The sequence below is a fragment of the Malaya genurostris genome, chromosome 1 (assembly GCF_030247185.1).
Source record: "Malaya genurostris strain Urasoe2022 chromosome 1, Malgen_1.1, whole genome shotgun sequence".
Taxonomy (NCBI): domain Eukaryota; kingdom Metazoa; phylum Arthropoda; class Insecta; order Diptera; family Culicidae; genus Malaya; species Malaya genurostris.
In genome coordinates this window covers 38,094,495-38,114,055 of record NC_080570.1, presented here as the reverse complement: position 1 = coordinate 38,114,055, position 19,561 = coordinate 38,094,495, and the positions used below count along the sequence as shown (strand labels likewise).

At 35.9% G+C, this 19,561-nt stretch overlaps 1 protein-coding gene across 4 annotated transcripts in view; it reads right to left on the bottom strand.

The window, feature by feature from the left end:
- The window catches only part of LOC131437600 (neurexin-3), a 297,301-nt gene that overhangs the window by 248,132 nt on the left and 29,608 nt on the right, over positions 1-19,561 (bottom strand). For all 4 annotated transcript variants that reach the window (XM_058607059.1, XM_058607077.1, XM_058607068.1 and 1 more), the window contains exon 3: positions 12,399-12,532. In XM_058607059.1, the coding sequence (XP_058463042.1) occupies positions 12,399-12,532 (134 nt within the window). The remainder of the gene's footprint in view (positions 1-12,398; positions 12,533-19,561) is intronic.

Here is a 19,561-nt window from a genome sequence, read left to right as displayed (position 1 = left end):
CACAAAACATCAAAAGAGAACTCCATTTCGGACATCATTTAGCTAGATTGTGTTTATTAATAGCTTGTGGTCGGTGACCGCCACCCAATCGGGCGAAAAGACCCGACATCGACCAAGCCAAGCGCAGGTTCCCCGTTAATCGCCCCGGGAAGGGGTGAGCAGCTTGTAACCGGAAACTCAGACTTGATACTTGGTGGGGGTACTTTTGCACAATCCCGAAGACGGCAACGAAAATGAGTAAACATTCCGCATATGCTTTTGCGTTGTGACTCTTTTGGCTTTTCTTCGTTGCTGACCGACGACGACAACGACGACGGCGACATCGGCGGCGGCTTGGCAGAGGAAAAGCAATTAGTGTAATTGTGTGGCGAAACATTCGGAGTTAAACCTTCCACCAAATGGCTGCTGCTGCTGCTACTGGGTGGTCATCGGGTTTAATTGGACAAATTCCAGTTGCTTCGGACACTGGAAAAACAGAAGGATAATTTCAAATATTCATACGAGAAACAAAAATAAACTAATATTTATAACTGTGACAAATCAACACTCGCGAGTCGGTTTTTGTTTTCTTTTTCTCAATTTTTTTTGCACTGCCTACTACGCTAGGTTTCCTATCCTAAAAATTTCGAACGTAGAATTTGTGACTCCGATATTTCTGAAGTTGAAATTTTTATCTTTAAATTCGTGACATGAAATTTCAAACGCGAAAATTTGTGGTGAAAAATTTCTGGCGAGAATTTTGGACGTAAAAATTTCTGACTTAAAAATTTGGATGTGAAACTTTAGACGCAAAAATTTCTGACAAAAATTTCGGACGCAAATAGTAAAATTCTGACTTGAAAATTAATCGAATTGACGTGAATATGATTTGAAGCAGACATGTTTGCTATTTTACCTTTTTGCTTTTCGAAGGAAAAAACTATCGTATTTTTTGGAATCGATTTATCAGTCCATACTGGATTTCTAAAGTTGCGCGGTTTTCAACGCGGATTTCCAAAGTTACGCAGTTTTTGTAACGCGGATTTCCAAAGTTACGCGGTTTTATTTTACGTGGATTTCCGAAGTTACGTAGTTTTTTATGCGGGTTTAAAAAGTTACCCAGTTTTCAAAGTTACGCGGATTTTTTAAAGTTTCGCGGATTTTTGAAGTTACGTGAAGTCACGTGAATTTATGAAGTTACGCAGTTTTTTTACACGGATGTTCGAAGTCACGTGGTTCTGTTTTACGGGTATTTTCGAAGCTACGCGTTTTTTAAGCAGATTTCCGTAGTTATGAATTTTTTACGTAGATTTACGAAGGTACGTAGTTTTTTACGCAGATTTCCGAAGTACCGCGATTTTTACGCGGATTTCCAAGTTTACGCAGTTTTTTACGTGTTTTGTTTGCTCGGATTTCCTAAGTTACGAGGTTTCTACGAAAATTTACGCATGCCGTAGTGCCGCGGTATTTCTATGTGAATTTTTGAAGTGCCGCGGTTTTTACGTGCGAATGTTCACGGATTTTCAAAGTTATGCAATTTTCAGCGCGGATTTACAAGTTACGTAATTTTTTAAGCGGATTTTCGAAGTCATGCGGTTTTATTTTACACAGATTTCCGAAGTGACTCGGTTTTCACGCGGACTTCCACACAATTTTTACGCGAATTTCCAATGTTACGCAGTTTTGTACGAAGATTTCCGAAGTCACGCGGTTTTATTTTACACAGATTTCCGAAGTTACTCGGTTTTTGCGCGGATTTCCGAAGTAACGCAATTTTTTACGCGAATTTCCAATGTTACGCAATTTTTTACGGAGATTTCCGAAGTCACGTGGTTTTGTTTTACACGGATTTCCGAAGTTACTTGGTTTTTACGCGGATTTCAAAACTTAAGCAGTTTTTACGTGGATTTCCAGAGTTGCGCAATTTTTTACGCGGAAATTACGTAGTGCTTTTACTCGGATTTCCGAAGTCACGTGGTTTTGTTTTACGCTGATTTTCGAAGCTACGCGAATTTCGGAAGTCACGTGGTTTTGTTTTACGCTAATTTTCGAAGCTACGCGGATCTCGGAAAGTTACGTGATTTTTACGCGGATCTCCAAAGTAACGCAGTTTTTTACGAAGATTTCCGAAGTCACGCGGTTTTATTGTACACAGATTTCCGAAGTTACTCGTTTTTTTTTCGCGGATTTCCGAAGTAACGCAATTTTTTACGCGAATTTCCAATGTTACGCAATTTTTTACGGAGATTTCCGAAGTCACGTGGTTTTGTTTTACACGGATTTCCGAAGTTACTTGGTTTTTACGCGGATTTCAAAACTTAAGCAGTTTTTACGTGGATTTCCAGAGTTGCGCAGTTTTTTACGCGGAAGTTACGTAGTGCTTTTACTCGGATTTCCGAAGTCACGTGGTTTTGTTTTACGCTGATTTTCGAAGCAACGCGAATTTCGGAAGTCACGTGGTTTTGTTTTACGCTGATTTGGAAAGTTACGCGGTTTCCCGAAGTCACGTAGTATTTTTAAGGGGGAATTCCCTAAGTTTAGGGGTTTTCAAAAGTCACGTAACTTTTTCTACGAGGTTCCTACTCAGTTGTGCAAGATTTACTCTGATTTCCCAAGTCACGCGGTTTGTGTGCGGATTATCGAAGTTACGCAGTTTTATGTGCGGATTTTTTTACGGTTTACGGGATTTTTCACGCGGTTTCGTTTAACGCGGATTTATAAAAGTTACTAGGTTTTAACGCGGATTTTCGAAGTCACGTGATTTTGTTTCCACGCGGATTTCCAAAATTACGCGGATCTCCGAAGTTACGATGTTTTTTTTACGAGGATTTCCGAAGTAGTTTCCCGAAGTTAAGCTTTTTTTCACGAGAAAATCTAAAGTGCCACGATTTTCATCATGCGAAATTCCGCAATTACACACGAAGTTACGCAATTTATATGAGGATTTCCGATGCATAGTGGTTTTTTACGTGGATTTCCAAAACTACGCAGTTTATTACAAGGATTTCCAAATTACGTAGTTTTTTTTTACTCGGATTCACTAAGCTACGCAGTAATGTTGTACGCGGATTTCCAAAGTAAAGCAGTTTTTTACTCCGATTTCCGAAGTAACTCAATTTTGTACATGAATTTCTAAAATTTCGAAGTTTTCTACTCGGATTTCCGAGCCCCACGCGGTTTTATTTTACGCGGATTTCCGAAGTTATGAAGTTTGTTTTCATGGATTTTTAAAGTTACGTGTTTTTCACGTAGATTTCCGAGTTTACGTGATTTTTTCACCCGAAACTCCAAAGTGTCGCGATTTTCATTACGCGGAATTCCCAAATTACACATTTTTGTGTTACGCAGATTTCCAAAGTTACGTAGTTTTTTACTAAGATTTCCGAAGTCACTCGATTTTGTTTTAAGTGGATTTCCGAAGCCACGTAAATACACAGTTTTTGTTACGCAGATTTCCGAAGCAACGTATTTCCGTAGTACTGCGGTTTTGGTTGTCGCGGATTTCCTAAGTTAAGCGGTTTTTTACGAGCATTTCCGAAGTCACGTGGTTATATTTTACTTGGATTTCGGAAGTTACGCGATTTTTACGCGGAACTCCGAAGTTACGCGGTTTCCCGAAGTCACGTGGATTGGTTTTAGGTGTATTTTGCCCAAATTACGCGGTTTTTCTAAGTCACGTAACTTTTTTCTACGAGATTTCCACTCAGTTGTACGAGATTTACTCAGATTGCCGAAGTCACATGGTTTTGTTTTACGCGGATTTGGAAAGTTACGCGGTTTCCCAAAGTCACGTGGTATTTTGTTTAGCGGTTTTCAAAAGTCACGTAACTTTTTCTACGAGATTCCTACTCAGTTGTACAAGATTTACTCTGATTTCCCAAGTCACGCGGTTTGTGTGCGGATTATCGAAATTACGCAGTTTTTTGTGCGGATTTTTAGACGGTTTACGGGATTTTTCACGCGGTTTCGTTTAACGGGGATTTATAAAAGTTACTAGGTTTTAACGCGGATTTTCGAAGTCACGTGATTTTGTTTCCACGCGGATTTCCAAAGTTACGCGGATCTCCGAAGTTACGAAGTTTTTTTTTACGAAGATTTCCGAAGCAGTTTTCACGCGGATTTTCAGAGCTACGCTTTTACTCACGCTGTTTTTTGCACGGATTTCCGTAGGGACGCGGTTTTATTTTGCTACGCCGTTTTTAACGAGGAAGTTACGCGGTTTTTTCTCACTCGGAATTCGAAATTACACATTTTTGTTACTCAGATTTCCGAAGTTACGTAGTTTTTTGTTTTGCGCAGATCGTTCTAATCTTCGTTGTACAAAAACCTTACCATCCATATTCTTTTTTTAAATAACATAGTGTCGTTTTCCGCGACAGGTTCGACTGATTTCGTCACTGGTATAGAAATTATTCACGTGTCTTAAAGTTCCTCTGGTAAAAATGCCTTGTTCAATTGCAAATGAGATCGGTTTTTACAAACATCGAAAAGAAATAGAATATTTTCTAATCGAATAGAATAAATAAAGAGATATAAACTGTGATTTTATTATCTTTTTCTAGGCTAAATGACCACAGCTTGGACTCAATGCCATCTTTTTTATGCACTATCATCCACTCTTTCTTCAAATTATTGTCGTTTTTGAAAAACTACTCTGCTTTCCGAGGTTTCATTCAGCCTATTCGACACCTTCCACTCTATCGCCTGGTTCGCATTATGGCACGATTCCAAATCCTACCAAAACTTAGTGTCACCTGCAAGGAAACCGCATGAGGAGATATTTTTCTCCGTATATCCGGCTTCTGAAACTTCCTTGCGGAACATCCAGGCTGTGGATATTTTTGGCTTCATGGCCAATTCCCGAATCGAAAGGTTCGGATTGCGCCTAAAATAATCCAGGCCTTTCGCGTCTGGGTATTCTGGAACGATTTTACCACATGGAATACGGTCGAATGGTCGATTCCCGAATGTTTTGCGATTGGCATCTGAGGGATTGGCATGGATTTTCCACGACCGCCTTTTTGCTTGACTTTTTGCTTGGAAGCCACAAGCAAAAACTTTTTTTTTTGCTGGTCGCTTCCTTTGGTTTTCCAACATCGATCACATTTTTCACGAACGAACGAACTCCAATAACTCGCACAAATGAAAATAGTAGAAATTCTTTCCGGCGTTTGTTTTGAAGCTCATTCATGTCAGCTCCTGTCATTCTTAAGAGAGGAAAAAATTTTCGCGTTTATTGGAATATCGTCACGTCGTCGTTGCATGTCTTGTGGGGCGACCGGAAACGGGGTATCTTTTCGTGTTCGCACACCTAAAAAGCGAAGGATGCTGAGATGAAAGCCGAAATTTACGATTATGAACAAAGACTTTACTTGACAGCTGATAAATATGACGGGGGCCAAGAGTGGTTTTCGGAGTTACCTTTTTTTTAGTGCGGCTCTTCGGGTGACAAGCAGTTGTCACAATGAGTTACGTGCTTCTCTAGGCTGACATGTCCATGAAGACGTATGGCATTTCAGTAGAACACGCACCAATCAATGTGTGGCTGAAGACAAAAAAAATCAGAATACCACCGCTTCATTTGCATTTCAATCCAACCAATCAACCAACCAAGACTTTTCTGTGAGTATGCGAAAAACTTTCTTCCATTCTAGCTACGATTGCTGCAGAAACTATGTCACACTCTACTCGAACCTGCCGAGCTCTTCATTGCATCTCCGCTCACTTTAACTTCATTTCCTTCGCCAGTTCCAAACGCAGATGGCGGCCACCAGAAGCTTTCGAATAAATTCCTAAGTAACTAACCATTTTTCTCTTTTTTTCTTGGAACCTGTCAAAAAGCAACATAGCAACCCTGGCGTCTTCAAATAAAATAAAGAAAATAAACTCCCCTGGCAACACTGCTGTGCTGTACTAACCCACATCTCCAAACCGGGAATATTATAATATGAATCTTCCAGTTAATGCAATTTCAACATTGGCGCTGCAGTCACGTGCTGCGAAGTTGCCAACATTCCGAAACGACGACGACGACGACGACGACGGGCGAGCGAATAAGCAGGAAAGCAGGAATGTACTACGCCCCCTCCATCCCCTCGACATGCCGCACAAACTGTCTTCCCAAACACCCCGAAGTCCATGGTTAGTGCCATCCAAAGGGAATTTGTTGCGTGTGTGGGTTGGTTGGTTGGTTGGTTGGTTCGTTATCGTCTCAGCATTGTGCGGCATTCGATGAGGACACATACTTTGTTCAAGAGAGAGAGAAAGAGAAAGATAAAAAAAGAAGCTAAAAAGCAAAAAGTTCCGTTTCGAAATAATGCCGTACTAAAAAGAAATAGGTTATGCCATGGTTAGGAGAATCCAGCCCCTTCCCGGAACTGGCTTTACAGGCTGTATTTCTCTTCCTATGGGATGGTATTTACGATGTTTAGTGCGACTAAAAATGTCGACATTGTCGCATTCCACTGCGATTGGTTGTCTTGCGGAAACTTATCTGCCATTTGGTTGTCAAATTTGGATTATATTGAATCTTCATAATTTGCATCGGTTTTCGGTTACCAAAAGAGTGAGGAAACAAAATACAGGACCAAAGCCAGAAGAAAATACCAGACAAAAAACGGGAAAAAAACTAGACAAAAGACGAAACAAAAAACTAGGAAAAGACTTGACAAGACAAAAAAAACAACGGAAACAATGGAAAAAAGAACAAATAACTGGGAAAGGACTGGACAAATGACTGAACAAAAGGTTAGAAAAAGACTGGACAAAAGACTGAATCAAGACTGGATAAAAACTGGACAAAAGACTGGAGAAAAAACGGAACAAAACACGGTACAAAAAAATTGGAATAAAACTGAACAAACGGTTTGAGTAAAAACTGAAAAAAGGCTGGACAAAATAGTAGAAAACGACTGAACAAAATAATTAATAAATACTGGACAAAAAAACTGAACAAAAGACAGTACAAAAAAACTGGAAAAGAACAGGATGAAAAAGTGGTTCAAAGACTGTACAAACGGTGGTAATAAAGACTGAACAACAGACTAGAAAAAACAACTGGACAAAAGACTGGATTAAAACTGGACAAAAAATGAACAAAAAACTGGAAAAAAACAAGACAACAAACTAGACACAAGACGAAACAAAAAACCGGAAAAAGACTGGAAAAAAAACTAGCCGAAAGACCTCTTGTTGTCTTTTGGAAAAAAACAAAAACAGACTGAACAAAAGACTAAAAAAAAACTGAACAAAAGACTGAAAGAAAACTGGACAAAGCACTGAAGTAGAAAAAGACTGGACAAAATACAAAAAACAGACTGGACAAACGAGACTGGATAAAAACTGGACAAAAGACTGAACAAAAGAATAAACAAAAGACTAGAAAAAGACTGGACAAAACTGGAAAACACTGGATAAATGACTGAATAAAAGACTAGAAAAAAACTGGACAACAGACTGGATAAAAACTGGACAAAAAACTGAACAAAAGACGGAACAAAAACTGAAAAAAGACAGGACAAAACACTGGAAATAGACTGAACAAAAGAGTGGACAAGAGACTGGCCGAAAGACAACAAGAGACGGGACAGTAAACTGGAAAAAGATAATGAAAAAACAGTAAAAAAGACAATAAAAAGGCAGTAAAAATGACAGTAACCAAACAGGTAAACTAACAGTGAAAATACTGTAAGAAATACCTTAAGACAGTAAAAAAGATAGTCAAAAAGATAGTAAAACAGACAGTGGAAAGGACAATAAAAAGGCAGTTAAAAATACGTTAAAAAGACTGTACAAAAAACAGAAAAAACACTGTACGAAAAAGCTAAAAAAGACAGTAAAAGAGGCAGTAAGAAAGACAGCAAAACAACTGTTAAATAACAGTAGAAATGAAAGTAAAAAAGACAGTAAGAAGACAGTAGAAAATACAGTTGAAATACAGCAAAAAGTCAGTAAAAAACAGTGAAACAATAGCAAAAAAAGACAAGTAAAAGTTAATACAAAAGACAGCAAAATAACAGTAGAAATGACAGTACAAAGGACAGTAAAACAGACAAGAAGTAATACAGTACAAAAAAACAATAAAAAACATAGGTTAAAAACAATAAAAAAGACTGTAAAAACGACAGTAAAATAGACACAATAAACAACAGTAAAAATATATTTAACCTACAGTAAAAAAGAAAAGACAGTAGAAAGAAAACTGGTAAACATAACATTAACAGACAGTAAAAAACAAGAATAGGGACATTAAAAAAGACAGCAAAAAGCCAGTGAAAATAATAATAAAAAAAGACTGTAAAAAGACATATAAAGACAGTAAATAAGACAGTGAAAATACTGTATGGAAAAGGTAAAAAGACAGTACAAACGATATTAAGAAGACAGCTAAAAAGATAGTCACAGACAGTTCAAGAACATTAAAAAGACAGTATAAAAGACGGGGAAAAAATTGCAATAAAAGGCTAAAAATACACTGAAAATAACAGTAAAAGAAGTACAAAAGAAGACAGGAAAAAAGACAGTCCAAAATGCAGTAAAAAGACATTAAAAAAACAGTAAAAATAGTGTAAGAAAAAGAAAAAAAGATAGTAAGGAAGGTAGTAAACAAACAGTAGAACAACAAATTAAAGGAAAGTAAAAAACACAGTGAGAAGGCAGTAAAAAGACAGTAAAGAAGACAGTAAAAAAGACAGCCAAAGAGATAGCAAAAAAGACAGTTAGTAGACAGTACAAAAGACGGCAAAATAACAGTAAACAGCGAGTAAATAGATAGTATTAATGACAGTACAAAAGACAGTAAAACAGACAGGGAAAAAGTAAATATTATAGTAAAATTTGCAGTGAAAAAAAAAACAATAAAACTGACAATGACGCTAAAAAGACAGTACAAAAGACGGTCCAAGAGCCGATCAGAAAGGCAAATCAAAAGCCAGTCCAAAAGACAGTCCAAAAGATAGTTCGGAACACAGTCCACAAAACATTCCAAAAGACAGTTAAAAAAATCCATGACATTCTAAAATACAGTACAAAACACAGTAAAAACCTGTTCAAAAGACAGCTCAAAAGATAATCCAAAAGACAATCCAAAGGACAGTCTTAAAGACAGTCCAAAAGACAGTTAAAAAAACCCAAAAGACGATTCAAAAGATAAATCAAAAGACACTCCAAAAGAAAGTGCAAAAGATAGTCCAAAAGACAATCCAAAAGCCAGTCCAAAAGCCAGTATAAAAAACAGTCCAAAAGAGTTCAAAAGACAGTCCAAAAGAAAATCCAAGAGACAGTCTAAAAAAACTGTCCAACAGATAGTTCAAAAGACAGTCCAAGACAGTCAAAAAAACAGTCCAAAAGACACTCAAAAGATAGTTCAAAAGACAGTCAAAAAGAAAATCCAAGAGACAGTCTAAGAAAAAAAAACGGTCCCAAAGACAGTCCGACAAACAGTCAGAAAGACAGCACAAAATACAGTCAAAAGATAGCCCAAAAGACAGTCCAAAAGCCAGTCCAAAAGACAGTCTGAAAGACAGTCCAAAAGATAGTTTGAAAGACAGTCCAAAACCATCCCAAAAGACAATTAAAAAAACAGTCTAAACGAAAATCCAAAAGACGGGCCAACAGATAGTCCAAAAGCCAGTCCAAAAAACAGTCCAAAAGATAGTTCAAAAGACAGTCTAGAAGAAAATCCAGAAAAGAGTCTGAAAAAACGGTCCAACAGATAATCCAATCCAAAGACAGTCCAAAAGACAGTCCAAAAAACAGTCCAAAAGACACTCTAAAAGATAGTTCAAAAGACAGTCCAAAAGAAAATTCAAGAGACAGTCTAAAAAAAAGGTCCAAAAGACAGTCCGAAAAACAGTCAGAAAGACAGTCCAAAATACAGTCCAAAAGATAGTCCAAAAGACAGTCCAAAAGACAGTCCAAAAGACAGTCCAACAGATAGTCCAAAATATAGTCCAAAAGACAGTCCAAAAGACAACCCAAAAGATAGTCCAAAAGCCAGTCCAAAAAACCGTACAAAAGAAAATCCAAAGGACAGTCTCAAAAAACGGGCCAACAGATAGTCCAAAAGACAGTCCAAAAAACCGTTCAATAGACAGTCCAAAAGCCAGTCCAAAAACAGTCCAAAAGATAGTTCAAAAGACAGTCTAAAAGAAAATCCAGAAAACAGTCTAAAAAAACTGTCCAACAGATAATCCAATCCAAAGACAGTCCAAAAGACAGTCCAAAAAACAGTCCAAAAGACACTCTAAAAGATAGTTCAAAAGACAGAAGAAAATTCAAGAGACAGTCTAAAAAAACGGCCCAAAAGACAGTCGAAAAACAGTCAGAAAGACAGCCCAAAATATAGTCCAAAAGACAGTCCAAAAAATAGTCTAAAACACAGTCTAAAAGAAAATCCAAAAGACAGTCCAAAAGCCAGTCCAAAAGACAGTCCAAAAGACAGTCCAACAGATAGTCCAAAATATAGTCCAAAAGACAGTCCAAAAGACAACCCAAAAGATAGTCCAAAAGCCAGTCCAAAAAACCGTACAAAAGAAAATCCAAAGGACAGTCTCAAAAAACGGGCCAACAGATAGTCCAAAAGACAGTCCAAAAAACCGTTCAATAGACAGTCCAAAAGCCAGTCCAAAAACAGTCCAAAAGATAGTCCAAAAAACAGTCCAAAAAACAGTCCAAAAGACACTCTAAAAGATAGTTCAAAAGACAGAAGAAAATTCAAGAGACAGTCTAAAAAAACGGCCCAAAAGACAGTCCAAAAACAGTCAGAAAGACAGCCCAAAATACAGTCCAAAAGACAGTCCAAAAAATAGTCTAAAACACAGTCCAAAAGAAAATCCAAAAGACAGTCCAAAAGCCAGTCCAAAAGACAGTCCAACAGATAGTCCAAAAGATAGTCCAAAAGACAGTCCAAAAGACAACCCAAAAGATAGTCCAAAAGACAGTATAAAAGATAGTCCAAAAGACAGTCCAAAAAACCGTTCAATAGACAGTCCAAAAGCCAGTCCAAAAAACAGTCCAAAAGATAATTCAAAAGACAGTCTAAAAGAAAATCCAGAAAACAGTCTAAAAAAGCTGTCCAACAGATAATCCAATCCAAAGACAGTCCAAAAAACAGTCCAAAAGACACTCTAAAAGATAGTTCAAAAGACAGTCCAAAAGAAAATTCAAGAGACAGTCTAAAAAACGGTCCAAAAGACAGTCCGAAAAACAGTCAGAAAGACAGACCAAAATACAGTCCAAAAGATAGTCCAAAAGACAATCCAAAAGCCAGTCCAAAAGACAATCCAAAAGACAGTCCAAAAAATAGTCTAAAACAGAGTCCAAAAGAAAATCCAAAAGACAGTCCAAAAGACAGTCCAACAGATAGTCCAAAAGATAGTCCAAAAGACAGTCCAAAAGACAACCCAAAAGATAGTCCAAAAGACAGTATAAACGATAGTCGAGAAGACAGTAAAAAAATACAAAAGACAGTCCAAAAAATATTCTAAAAGACAGTTCAAAGGATAGTGAAAAATATACTTTGAAAGACAATCCAAAAGACAGTCCAAAAGACAGTCCAAAAGACAGTCCAAAAGACAGTCCAAAACCAGTCCAAAAGACCGCTCAAAAGACAGTCCAAAAGACATTCCAAAAAACGGTCCAAAAGACAGTCCGAAGAACAGTCAGAAAGACAGTCCAAAAGACCGCTCGAAAGACAATCCAAAATATAGTATTGGACTGGACTGAACAAGTCACATTAACCAACGAACGAATTAAATCGGAGAAAACTACGAAAATCAATACTAGAAAATCCCAACTAGTAATCAAAACTTTGCTTCGGTTTCGGTCAATGACTCTGCTCCTCTCAAATGTCCACGCAGCACTACTTGGCACTACGCCCTAGAGCACAAGTGCAAACCAAACAGTTTGCCACTATAATTTGAACTCTTCGACTGAACGACATTCCCCCCGGGCGAAGCGGGGCGAAGTCTTGCCCGAAGACTCGTTCTTGTTGGAAAGTGCAACGCCTACTTGAAAAGTGGTTGCGTAGCAACTTCTAGGAAACAAGTCGCCCAACGAAAACGAAATACGTTCGCACGGAAGTTCAGACGGAGTTCGCTCCGTCGGCTGTGGTTTTTCTAGTTTGCCTGGCAAACGGACGAGTGGAAAAGTGAAAACTTTTATATTAAATGTTTTTAATTATAGAAAAAGTGTACACACCCGGTAACGAGTTCCGAGAATTCGAGCGAAAATTCCGACGACGAAGTTGTTTTTTGAGAAGAAGACTGTAGTTTCTGTATTTGCGAAAGTGGATGGCAACCGCCGCCATCGTCGTGTTTTAAGAGTGTCGAAAGTTGATAACGAAATGCGGTAGCATTTCGTGTTGGTTTAAAGTTTTCTTTTTTTTTAGTTTTTAGAGTATGATACGAATAGGAACTTACCAGTTGGGCATGCCACCGACGAACACGTCCGAGTTGGTGGCAAATTTCCCGAACAAGAACTCCTTCCCTCGTGAGGCACGGCTCTGCGAAACCCCGTCCACGGTGAGCGTGGTGTGCTCATCATTTCGGAGGACCTGAAAGAAAGAAAAAAAAACAAGAAAGATTCCGATTAGTGCGACGCCATTTTGCTCTTTTGCTACTACTGGGTCAAACGAATCAATCAACAAAGGCATCGGGTAATCGTTCACGGGAACTAATCGACATGAAATCACTGTTGTTGTTGTTTTTTCTCCTTCAATCCTGACCGTCGTTTACTCTGGATTCGAACCCCAATCCAAAAAAAGGAAGGGGAAAAAGTATCCGAAAGTAGCACACTCAACCGAAGCAAATCAAGTCAGCTTCATCTCTCGTTTCGGTTCATGTGGGGGTGGTGGCGGTGGAGGGGGCTGATTCGATTTGGAGTGAGGCATGAAATTGGCGGGGGACGCCCGCAAGACACCGGACAGGACGAAGGCGACACTTTCCTGGGTTTCTGTTGACGACCATTTATTGCGTACCAATTATCGAACGGCGATTGCCATCGGTGGCTAAACAAACAGTAGGCCATGACTTTCATGATTTCTATTTTGACAGCAAAAAAAAATAGAACAAATTTTCACTCGACAATTCTTAAATTTTATCACATTCGAAAACTGTTCGAACTAAATCCAACTCGAGGAATGGAACAATGGAAGCAAGTAAGGACGGGAAGGACACAGTATTATCGCGCGTGCCAGCAATTTCCCCGCAGACGAAACGATGAAACGGATGGTGGGTGGAACGGAGGTTCCTTGTATTGATTGGATTCGAAGCTAATACCCGGGCGCTTCTACTCGTTCGTTCGCCTGGCCTGGCCAAGCCTACTGTGTTCGGCAGATTGGCGCTTTGAAAGCCGTTCTCAGGCTTCATCAGTGACAGTGACAGTGACAGCAGTAGGTAGAAATCGAACGTAGTTGGTTTGCGAGTTCGCGTTTTGCCAAACCAAAGACCGTCGGAAAATGAATTAATGATGTTCCGATAGCGATCGCAAAAAGCTAGCTTGCCTTCGCGGTAGAGCGCCCTTTGCGAGACCTAAAAGACTAAATCTCCCCCCCCCCCCCCTCCATCAGCCAGGGATGATGGGGTCGGAAATTGGCTTTATTTTGTAACGGTTGATAAATGAATGAACGGCCTCCTCCTGGGACTGGGTGGGAATGATGAGGGATGAAAGTAGGGGTCGGGTCGGAAGACAGATGGCGCTGTTGATTACTTCATCCCTAGCCTAGCCTAGTCGAACCTAGGAGGATGCTGGGACCGGGGGGGAGATTACAGGATTTATGACTTTGATGTTGTGGTGGGTGGTGTTGGGAAATTATCATTGTTTCAAGGAGCGAGTTTATCCAATTATAGTTTGAACGAACGATTGAAGAGTCCTCCTATGCGAGGACCACAAAATCACGTATGTACCGTTCGAAAACAATGGTGCGCGATTTTGGTTACAGGAGGAAATTATGAAATTATAGAAGCACTGATACTGCTTCACCATTCGCGAACTACTTTGAATGTTAGTTCAGCTCTAACTGTGGTACGATTTTCAGTCTCGTCCCTGTGTATAAGAAGTATAAGAAGACCATTTTTTCGCAAACTTTCACATCTGCTGTTTCATTCATAAGTAGGTTTTTCCCTGTCGGATATTTATAGAAAAAAATAGTTTTTTTGCATCATTTTTCATAAATTTTTTATAAAAAAAAACCGCAAATCCAAAGAAGACAACAATTTTTCGAAGAACTTCATTTGAATTTAGATATTTGAAAAAAAAATCAGAAAGATTGACATAACGAAAGAGGTTTGTAATATTCACATTCAATTCAAGAAATTTCTAAAAATTCAAAAAATATAAAATTTTAAAATTGGAAAATCGAAGAAATAAAAAAAATTAAATGAGAAAAAAGAAATCAGGGAATACCATTCTTCAAAACACATCCAAAAAAGATTTCAAAATCTCGAATCTAAAGGAATTTACGAAATTAAATAAATCCAAAGCGTAGAAGCGATTCAAGAAAATTGAAAATTATAAAAATTCGCGAAATTTCAAAGAATTGAGAAATTATGACGTTCTAAGTATCATTTACATTAACTTAGCGATGCATCTCTCATCGATGATGAGGCAAATAGGTGGATAAATTTGTTGCCAATTAGTCGCTAATTAGTTACGGTAATTTCGAATTTGTTGCATTTTTTTTATTTCTGTTTTGAGTAATAATTTGTTTTAAAATTCGATAAAAAGATTGTAGATAATATCCGGGATATGAATACGAATTGGTCTTTCAGTCGAACAAATTTTTTTTTTCAAGCAAGAATAAAAATTGTAAGACTCTTCTTGAAGCGAAGCTTTTCTTTTTTCAACCTCCGGACCAACGGGACTCACGTTTCCCAACGTATTCACCACCTCCGTCAAGATGGCTGTCAAAATAAGGTAGACTAAAAAAGTCCCAACAGTGTCACTCAAATGAATCACGGAGGCGATTCAGGCACATTCCAATTCATCATTCACTTAGAGTATTAACATTCCTATCCCCCCTTTCCCGTCAGCAGTGGGCCCAGCTGTTGTTTTTTTTTCTTCAAGATTCTATGAATTTTTCAAAATTCTATGAATTTTTCAAATTTTTTTCAAGAATTTTGAAAAATTCATAGAATTTTGAAAAATTCATAGAATTTTGAAAAATTCATAGAATTTTGAAAAATTCATAGAATTTTGAAAAATTCATAGAATTTTGAAAAATTCATAGAATTTTGAAAAATTCATAGAATTTTGAAAAATTCATAGAATTTTGAAAAATTCATAGAATTTTGAAAAATTCATAGAATTTTGAAAAATTTATAGAATTTTGAAAAATTTATAGAATTTTGAAAAATGTATAGAATTTTGAAAAATTTATAGAATTTTGAAAAATTTATAGAATTTTGAAAAATTTATAGAATTTTGAAAAATTCATAGAATTTTGAAAAATTTATAGAATTTTGAAAAATTCATAGAATTTTGAAAAATTCATAGAATTTTGAAAAATTCATAGAATTTTGAAAAATTCATAGAATTTTGAAAAATTCATAGAATTTTGAAAAATTCATAGAATTTTGAAAAATTCATAGAATTTTGAAAAATTCATAGAATTTTGAAAAATTCATAGAATTTTGAAAAATTCATGGAATTTAAAAAAGTTCATAGAATTTTGAAAAATTCATAGAATTTTGAAAAATTTATAGAATTTTGAAAAATTCATAGAATTTTGAAAAATTTATAGAATTTTGAAAAATTTATAGAATTTTGAAAAATTCATAGAATTTTGAAAAATTCATAGAATTTTGAAAAATTTATAGAATTTTGAAAAATTCATAGAATTTTGAAAAATTCATAGAATTTTGAAAAATTCATAGAATTTTGAAAAATTCATAGAATTTTGAAAAATTCATAGAATTTTGAAAAATTCATAGAATTTTGAAAAGTTCATAGAATTTTGAAAAATTCATAGATATTTGAAAAATTCATAGAATTTTAGAAATTTAAATCTGGTGTTATCTCAGACAAGTCAATAAACTTCGGGACTCCATCACTAAAGACACTGTGTCGTGATAACCACCGTAAAAGTCATGGCTTACTGTGCATCTGTTATCACGAATTGTCAACTGTCCACATTGGAATTTGTGAAAACGAGGCCGGCAAATCACGTCGGCATTTTTTTTATTATTATCATTTGCGTCTCTTTTAACTTCATCTGTGTATGTTTGTGTTGCATTGTTCCAAACAAAGAAAGAAAATATGATAAATACTGGGCCATTGCATCGACTTGGTCGGGCCTTGGTTCGGCGAAGAATTAAATTATTAAAATGAGATCACCGAAAACATATCGCCGGAATAATTTCCGCCGGTAAGGAGCGTACTCTTTCCGCAGCATTTTTTTGCGCAGAACCCAACAACAGAAGAAACCACAAAAACGAACAACAGCCAGCATATTTCTTAGCCGCCCCGAAAGAAACAGCGGGAGCCAACAAATTTGCATTTTACATGAGCAAGCTTTTAATTTCCTCGCGCTACTTTTTCTCTGAAGTTGTTGTTGTTGTTGTTGCTTTCGCCCACTGCAAAAGCACGTCCAGCCAGGGGGGCTAATCCTTTTGCCAGTTAAAAACAGAAGAACGCGGGCTTTCTACTGCTGCTGTTCGGGTTTTTCACGAACCGCGCGACCGACGTGAAGCAGCGAAACCACCCCGGGGCTGTTTTGGGCGAAAAAAGCAAACCAACCGTGCGACGAAGGTTATGTATTGCATATGTAATACGCAAACTTTTTCTTCGGTTGCCGCTGAGTGTTAGTTTTTTTTCATTATTCCGCACATGCCTCGATGAACTCGTTTCTGAGGCGTGGGTTGCTGCGATGCGTACCGCAACGAAACAAAAAAAAACAACAGCTGGGCCTACTGCTGACGGGAAAGGGGGGATAGGAATGTTAATACTCTAAGTGAATGATGAATTGGAATGTAAATATAGTTTCGCCTCCGTGATTCGTTTGAGTGACACTTTTGGGACTTTTTTTTCGTACTTTATTTTGACAGCCATCTTGACGGAGGTGGTGAATACGTTGGGAAACGTGAGTCCCGTTGGTCCGGATGTTGAAAAAAGAAAAGCTTCGCTTCAAGAAGAGTATTACAATTTTTATTCTTTATTTCAATGGTTCTTGATTTGTGCATTTTTAAAATGTTACTCAAATCCCTTGAACCGTTTAAATTGTTGAATGAATGTTTTTGAATATTTGGAAGACTTCGTTTTTTAATTTTTGTAAATTTGTTACACTCATTTTAAACTTTATTATTTTTATTTTACATCATGCAAAATCAAACTTCTTTCCAATGCATGCTGATTTTTTTTCAATGGCTTGACTTGCGATTTTTTCAAAAACATTCCTAAGTTCTTTAATTTTTTGAAATATATAATTTAAATCTCTAATTGAAACATTGTAAAGTTTTTTAATTTTCAATTTTATTCCTTATTTTACTGATCATCTAGATTATTTCAAACATCGTAGACTGTCCCTAAATCCCTAAGTTTTTCTAAACTTGTTCGATCTCTACAATTTTGTTCACATTTATGAAAACAAAAGAATTTTTTAAAGCTCTGGTTTTTTACCGAATATCTTGAATGTCACGAATTTCTCAAATTTCGTAAATCTCTAAATTTTGCTGAACTTGTTATGGAAATGTGTAAAAGTTATTGTGTTATTCCAATTTTTTTTGGAATCTGACATTCGTATAAGTTTATGAAGCTCCATTTTTTTCTGAACATTTTAAATTTGTTCTCAAACTTCTCAAATTCCGCAAATCTTTTAAATTTTCTAATCTATTATGAAATCTATTGATATATTTTCTTAAGAAATTAAATTTTTATGAAACCTCAAAATTTTTTTAAAGTTTTTGATTTTCCTTTTTATTTATATTTTCCTTAACAGTGTCTATGAATTTTTAAAAATTCTTTGAATTTCTAAAAATCTCTAAAATTCTAAAACTCTATAATTTTCTAAAATTCTATGAATTTCTAAAAAAAAAGAAATTTTTCAAAATTTTATGAATTTTTCAAAATTTCTAAGATTCTATGAATTTTTAATATTCTATGAATTTCTAAAATTCGATGAATTTTTGAAATTTGATGAATCTTTAATATTCGATGAATTTCTCAAATTCGCATAAATTTTCAAATTTGCTTTAACTTGGGCAATATTAGGAAATTCTTGAAATTCCATTAATTTTTCCTAAACGACTCATGAAAATTTGAAATTTGAAAGTTCATAAATTTCAATTTATTTCATTTTACTTAACATCCTAAATGATTTGAATTTCCTAAATTCCGTAAATCTCTCAAATTTTCCAGTTTCTTGTGAAATCTGAAATTCGCAGTAGTTCTTCATTTATTTTATTTTACTGAACGTCTTCAATATTTAAAATTTCCTAGATTCCGTAAATCACTAAACAAAATTTAACCTTTTCAGAATCTAAATTTTATGAGTCTTCTTGAAATTATACATTTTGTTTAATTTTACTAAACTTTGTGAGTATTGTCTATATTTTTTTTTAAATCTGATATTATTGGTAGAGGTTCTTGAATTTCTTAAATTTTTCTATTTTACAGAACTTTGCAGGTTATTTAAACTTCTTAAGTTCCACAAATCCTTTATATTTTACATATTTAATTCTTATCTTTTTTGAATTTCCTATTTTTTATATTTTTTTTCCTGTTGAGGAACAGTATTTTAATTTAGTCAATCTTGAAAATTTTATAAACTTTTTGCAATTTTCCATTTGTAGAAATTCTAAAACTTCCTAATTTCTTTTTCGGTTTTAACACTTGTCATCTTTAATATTTTAAATTTCCGCGAATCTCTTAATTTTCCTAAACTATTTCGAAATCTGAAGCTCATGAAAATTCTTTAATTTAGTTTTATTTTTCATTTAACTGACCATCTTACTTTTTTTTAATTTCCTAAATTCTCAAAAGTTTTAAAACTTTTTTGAACTCAAAAATTTTTGCAAGCTCTTGAATATCTTAATGTATATTTATTTTGCTGAATAACCAAATCCCGCAAACCTTTGGGATCTTACCTTTATCAAAATCAGAAATCTGTAAAAATATGCAATGCATATCCCTCGCATAACAAAACACTTTAGTGTACATTTGTATTTCTAAAATTTAGGCAATTTTGAAGATTCATTGGTTTCTCACTTTTTTAGTTTACACTGAGGTCTTTTTTTGTGCGGTCTTTTTTATGCGGTTTTTTTTACGCGACTTTTTTTATGCGAATTTTGAGAGTTATGCGGTTTTTTTATACGAAGTTTCAGAGTTATGCGGTTTTTTATGCGAATTTTCCGAGTTATGCGGTTTACACTTCTGCGGTCTTTTTTATGCGAAGTTTCAGAGTTATGCGGTTTTTTTTTATGCGAAGTTTCAGAGTTATGCGGTTTTTTTTATGCGAATTTTCAGAGTTATGCGGTACGTAAATTCGCATAAAAAAAGACTTCAGTGTATTTGAAAGTTTTCAAAGGTCAAATTTTAGATTTACATTTATCGAATTTCTTGAATTCATTGAACATAAAAGAAAAGTTTT